Source organism: Hordeum vulgare, chromosome 5H, assembly GCF_904849725.1.
Source record: "Hordeum vulgare subsp. vulgare chromosome 5H, MorexV3_pseudomolecules_assembly, whole genome shotgun sequence".
NCBI classification, from domain to species: Eukaryota; Viridiplantae; Streptophyta; class Magnoliopsida; order Poales; family Poaceae; genus Hordeum; species Hordeum vulgare.
Genome location: NC_058522.1, coordinates 491,847,691 through 491,854,303, shown reverse-complemented (window position 1 = coordinate 491,854,303; position 6,613 = coordinate 491,847,691). Strand labels below are relative to the sequence as shown.

The 6,613-nt window shown below is 45.7% G+C and overlaps 1 protein-coding gene and 1 non-coding gene across 2 annotated transcripts; one reads left to right on the top strand and one right to left on the bottom strand.

Moving 5' to 3' along the window:
- The first annotated feature begins 2,553 nt into the window (after positions 1-2,553).
- LOC123400022 (flotillin-like protein 2) lies at positions 2,554-4,259 on the top strand. The gene is made up of 2 exons (XM_045094415.1): positions 2,554-3,626; positions 3,735-4,259. The coding sequence occupies exons 1-2, from the start codon at positions 2,661-2,663 to the stop codon at positions 4,257-4,259; spliced, it is 1,491 nt and encodes a 496-aa protein (XP_044950350.1). The 5' UTR covers positions 2,554-2,660.
- Positions 4,260-6,369: 2,110 nt separating this feature from the next.
- On the bottom strand, positions 6,370-6,441 carry TRNAP-UGG. The gene has a single exon. It is a non-coding gene; the product is annotated as a tRNA-Pro (tRNA).
- Between the last annotated feature and the right edge of the window lie 172 nt (positions 6,442-6,613).

Below are 6,613 nucleotides of genomic sequence, written 5' to 3'. Positions count from 1 at the left end.
CTCATCATGTTTGTTTTTTGAACTATTTGAAATGGGAGGAGCGCTCGGATTTTCTGCCACAATTGTGCATCACCGTCTATCTTTCTAAAAGTATTCTTAGATGAGGTAACACTTTTTTTACCACAATATATACACACACAAACGCTCATATATACGTGCATACGCTCATCCTTACAAACGCATACACACGCACACGATAACCCTATGAGCACCTCCGATAGACTGAGCCAACATATCATCTTGAGATTTACGAATTCACCATAGACGTCTCGTCGTCGACGGAAACGTCCCCTCTAATTGAATGTACATTGACAGAAATTCTAAAATAAATTCAGAAATAATGCGGGTACCAGAATTTGAACTCTAACGGGCTGGAAACACCACTATCCCTCTAATCATCCAATCACAAGTAGGTTCAGATGAGGTAAAGCTTTGGGCTATGGTCGTTGCTAAGAAACTTTGTGCTAAATAGCTTGGGTTATTGTATCGCATTAGTACTCGTTGTCATGTCCTGATTGTGGTTCACTTGTAAAACTATTCTCTCCTTATTTACTAGATGAGGCAAATCTTATGTGTCTGTTTTGAATAAGAAGAAAAAATGAGTCTGCAAACTGGGCCCTTTGCCTCTCCTTTTTACGAAGGCACGCCATTTCTGTAAGGTGGTGCTTACAACTGGTTGCTACTGTGCTGGCCCATCCGAGGGGAGCGATCGCTTCACCGGTCTAGCCCCCGGTCGCTTCGAGCACAGTTTGGTCGGTCCCGGTTGACCAGTCAGTTGCCTATATAAAAACAGAAAATATAATGCAAAAAAGTGAAAAAAATATGAATTCAAAAATGCTCATGTATTTTAATAAATTTCATACAGTTTAAAAAATAAATCAAGTAATTTAAAAAACTTTGTCAAATTTGGAAAAACTACATCACTTCTGAAAAAGTTCATCAAATTTTGGAAAACAGTCAGGCCTCGTTTGGTTAAGGGGGATTGGGGAGGTTTTGAGAGAAAAATCTCCGGGGGGTCCAGAAACCCCACAGATCCTCGGGCGCCCATTTGGTAGGAGGGGTTTGCGTAGCCCAATCCCCTCCGTTCCCCTTCAATCCCTTCCTATCCATGTGTTTCAAAATCCTCATTGGGGGACTAGTGGAAGCAAACCCCCGGAGATTTGAGAGGATTGGGTGGAACAAAGGAATTCACCCAATCCCTTGAAATCCCTCCCTCTCAAAACCTTCCCAATCCCCCTTAACCAAACGAGGCCTCATTGAATTTAAAAAAATACGAACCTGAAAAAAGTACATCAACTTTGAAAACAATGTTCACCAAAATTATAAAAATTTAGTTAAATTGGAAAAGAAGTTTTTCTATTTTTAAAAAAATTCATCAAATATAAAAATAGTTCATCCAATATAAAACAATATCGGTTTCGAAGAAAAAGTTCGCTACTTGAAAAAATGTTCATCGCTTTTGAAAACGAGATCACTAATTTGAAGAACAATTCACGCATTTGAAACAACACGAAGAAAAAAGGAAAACCAAAAATCAAATAAAACCGTCTATAAACTGAATCGCGGACCGGCAAAAACCGATATGGGAAGTTTCTGGAAGCTTTCCAAAACCGGGGCTTTCTGCGAATGTGACGAAAAGAAATAAAAGGAACCAACAAAATTAGTGTGCACCAACGGAAGGATGGCCTAGCTGTTAGCACGTATTCCTCCCAACGAACGGGTCGCTAGTTTGAAGCCTGGTGCTCGTGCCTATCTGTGTTTTAGTCCGTGAACTTTTTTTAAATCGCTGAACTTTTTTGAAAACCGATCAACTTTTTTTATGAAATCGGTGAACTTTTTTGATAGGTAAACATAATTTCAAAATTTGTGAACTTTTTCAAAATCAATGATCTCTTTTTAAAAATTGATGATCTCTTTTTAAAAATTGCTGAATTGTTATCGAATTCTGTTAACTTTTTGAAAATCCATGAACATATTTCAAGAACCGGTGAACTTTTTTTATAATTATTAAACATTTTTCGAAAATTTGAACATTTTGAAATTCTATGAACTTTTTTCAATTTTTTAATGATCAACGGATTCTACATGGACCGGGTCCATGAGGAGGAGCTGTGCAGGCGCGGGTTCCCCTAACCGGTGCTGAAGGCGCCGGTCCCCGATGTCCCAGCCGATCGGTTCCTGGTTTCCAGATTCGATGTCCCAGTAATACGGAAACAGAACCAGATATGTTGTTGATTTCCCATCCCTATCCATGACAAGGCAACGTCTGTACTGCATTAATAAAAATGCCGAATAGGAGGTCTTCCTGCCAGACGCGTTATCGTGTTGTGCCGGTACAACGCTCTTCTTCTGTTCCCTCGCGCGTTTCCACGAAGCCGCGCCATGTACGAGTCCTGGTTTTCATCAGTCAGGTTCATATAAACGTACGTACGTATTACTCGTCAGGCGCCTCGCTCGTGGACAGGCGATAATGCTGTACGTATTCATTCGTGTGTCCAACAGACTCTATCACGACAAGGCCAACAGCGCCTTCCTATCCAGGGGTTATATATATAAAGAGCTCGTGTAGCCTATCGATCGAGCCATCAGCCATAGATTAGCCTTCTCGTCATAGATAGATCATAGAGATCCGCCGAACCCGACGAGGAGAGAGATCGATCATGGCTAGCTTTCATGTCGCCGACGCGTCGGAGTACCTGGCCATCACCGGCTGGGGCATCAAGGACGTGAAGCTCGCCAAGAAGGCGTGGGTGTTCGTGGGGCAGCAATGCAAGAAGTTCTGCATCTCGCCCGTCAACTACGAGTTCGAGGTGCACGCCATGAGCGCCGAGAAGCTGCCCTTCATCCTCCCCGCCGTCTTCACCATCGGCCCCAAGATCACCGCCACGGGCGACGACGAGGCCGACAGGAAGGAGCTCGAGGCGCAGCTCCTGCTCTACGCCAAGCTCATCGCCCCGCTGCATCGCAACACCAGCCACATCCATAACCTCGTCAAGGGGGTCATCGAGGGGGAGACCCGCGTGCTCGCCGCCGAGCTCACCATGGAGGAGATCTTCAAGGGGACCAAGACCTTCAAGGAGAAGGTGTTCGAGATGGTGCAGCTGGAGCTGAAGCAGTTCGGGCTCTTCATCTACAACGCCAACGTGAAGCAGCTGGTGGACGTGCCGGGGCACGAGTACTTCTCCTACCTCGGGCAGAAGACGCAGCAGGACGCGGCCAACCAGGCCAAGGTGGACGTGGCGGAGGCCCGGATGAAGGGAGAGGTGGGCGCCAAGGAGAGGGAGGGGCTGACCAAGCAGAACGCCGCCAAGGTGGACGCCGAGACCAAGGTGCTGTCGGTGCGGCAGATGGGACAGGGGCTCAAGGAGGAGGCCAAGGTGAAGGCGGAGGTGCAGGTGTTTGAGAATGCAAGGGAGGCGGACATCGCCGCGGCCAAGGCCGAGCTCGCCATGAAGAAGGCCGGGTGGGACAAGCAGGCCAAGGTGGCCGAGGTTGAGGCGGCCAAGGCCGTCGCCATCCGCGAGGCCGAGCTCCAGATGGAGGTCGAGATTAAGAACGCCATGCGACAGACTGAGAAGCTCAAGGCCGAACAGCTCAGCAAGGCCACCGTGCAGTACGAGACGCAGGTACACTATCAATAGTTCCATCTTCCATACCATATTGTATGTGCTCTAATAACATTCTCATAGATGACCGATCTCATATTGTATATATTCTCATGCATGCTATTGTAGGTTCAAGACTCAAACGCGCTGCTCTACAGCAGGCAGAAGGCAGCTGAGGCGGCGCTGTTCGAGCAGATGAGGACGGCGGAGGCGCGCAAGGCGCAGGCCGACGCCAAGTTTTTCGAGCAGAAGATGGCCGAGGACGCCAAGCTCTACGCCAAGCAGAAGGAGGCAGAGTCCGTGGCTCTGGTGGGCAAGGCCAAGACAGAGTACGTGGCGTCCATGCTCCAGGCGCTCGGCGGCAACTACCACGCTCTCAGAGACTACCTCATGATCGACGCCGGCATGTACACGGAGATGGCTCGCATCAACGCCGGAGCAGTCAATGGCATGCAGCCCAAGATCAGCATCTGGAGTAACGGTGGTGGTGACGCCGGGAACGCGGGCGGAGAGGCTGCCGCCGGCAGCGCGCTGCAGCAGGTGGCCGGGGTCTACAAGATGCTCCCGCCGCTTCTGTCGACGGTGCACGAGCAGACAGGGATGTTGCCGCCGGCGTGGATGTGTACTCTGCCCAAGGACGGTGATGCCAACTAATCGCCGCTGCAGTCCGCACTCGTCGTGTCCACCCTCCATCGTACGTCGTTCGTTAGAAGGTTCTGGTTCCTCGTCGTTACACTATAGGTTTTTTTGTTTTTTTTTTTTGCGAAGGTTGCATTAGGTTTTAATGTCGCAGTGTTTTTTGGATTTTTGGGTATATTTTCTTGGTTGAACCTTTGTATCGCTACCATGCACACAATTATTTTTATTATAATCATTTAAACAGAGTACATAAAAGTTTCATAGCTCCATGGTTGCCGTTTTCTCGATGCATAAAATTGTTTAGTTCTCCTTCATGTCTGGATCATGTTGGTATCTAAAATAAGAACATAGGTTTTCATTTCGTCTTGCAATCATGTGCTGAAATGATTTTTCACGTTGTCTAGAATATCACATAGGAAAGCAAATTATAAAGTCTAAGAAATTTTGAGAAGTGCACACATGCTATGTTCAGCCGATACTGATTTTGGTCCAATAAAAGGATTAGTATATAAGGTGACGTGCTACGCGTTCGATGGCTGATCTCGGGTTATGAGCCATCGGATATGCCGCATTGAGCGGTCGCGTCTTCATCATTGTAACATAGGTCTTATTGCAAAATTAATTTTGCAACATAAGTCTTGTTGCGAAATTTTATTTTATTTTGCAAAAACGATTATTTTGTTGAAAAAAGAATTGCAACTCAGGTTTTGTTGAAATTTTTCTGCAACAAACGTCTTGTTGCAAAAACAATTCCGTGAGAGAGGTTTGTTGTACAACATCTGGTATACTCCCTTCATTCCAAAATAAGTGTCGCTGCTTTAGTATTAATTTTGGACTAACCTAGTACTAAATTTGCGACATTAATTTTCGAACGAAGGGAGTAAGATCATTGTAACATCGCATATGTTTCAGAAGCACAGACTTTGTTGCGAAAGTGCGTTCGTGGACGTGTGTCGTGCTGAGAAGGTGGCGGACGCGGGCGCTGCGATCCGCCGGATGATGGTAAGCGTTTTTGTTTTACCTTTGGGTTGTACTAGCCCTTTGTACTCTTTACTTGCTATATATACTTGGTTGATATCACTTTTACAATAATAGTTTTTTCTTGAACCGGGGTAGCCCTTTTTATTATTGGGCATGACGAAAATCAGTTCAAGAAACAAGAGAGTGAGTTCAACGCATTGTCAGGAAACCCATAATTTGGGCTTGCAATTGGAAATATGTGGCAAAAACCTGACAGTGCCCTCGGGAGAAAGTCTGGTATACCACCATATAGTAATAGGTACATACCCCAAAAAAACAACTTGCACACACCAGAGATATGAAGCAATCAGGTGGGAGCAGCATGGACGCACTTAACAACATCATCACAACTCCTCATGAGGTTGACGACGACATTGGAGCCACGAAGCTAACATCAGTGTTCAGCACATCCTTGCCCACGACATCAACAACATACACGCAGAGAAAACAAACTCAAAAGATTTCCTCTTGATAAGTATTTTTTTTTCCTCAAAAGTTGTTCTTCCTAGTATTCCAACTAACCCACAGCATTAGGCAAGAAAGCATAACGACTTGAAAAAGAATCGGCAGCAATTGTCGCCACAAATTGGTCACCGGTGTGTCGTTGTGGCGTATGTCTCGACGTTCCATTGTACGCTGTTCCTTCCATGGTGTGATCCTTTTAAGTTTTAACCTTAGGTTGTGTTAGCGCCCTGTACTCTTTAGTTGCTACACTTTGGATAATATATACAATACGTATCTTGCAATAAGAGATTATTATTTTTTTACAATCCGAGCTAACCCTCTTTTCATTGCTGAGCATAACGAAATTACAACGCCAGAGATCGAGAAGCAGGAAGTGAAGAAGAAAACCCAACAATCGAAGCAGAGCCTGGGGGTGAAGCAGGAAGTGCATGTAATTAGTAGCGAGCAGAAGTTTCAGAACTGATGAACTGAATGAGCATAACCAGAGTCAGTCAAAAGACAGTAGCGGGAGAAGCTGCCTCTCTGCATCTGATTTAACCGTGTGAAGAAATAAATTGCATTAGGACCAACTGCAGGCCTCCGTATATGCATTCCATTTTTGTCTGAATCGATGACGGAACCAAACCAAAAAAAAAAAAAGGGGGCGTTGCGAGAATCGAACTCGCGACCTCTCGCACCCAAAGCGAGAATCATACCACTAGACCAAACGCCCTTGATGTTGGTTGAACAATTATTTTTCTTTGTAAGCAAAACAGTTCCACTACTTTTGGTACATGTGACCGCAGATGGCCTACAGCTGCTTGGGACGAGTTTTTATGTCTCAAACGAAGCACGTGAAATAGATGTCAACCTCTCGACAAGTCTTCCCTGACCCTCCTGTCTGA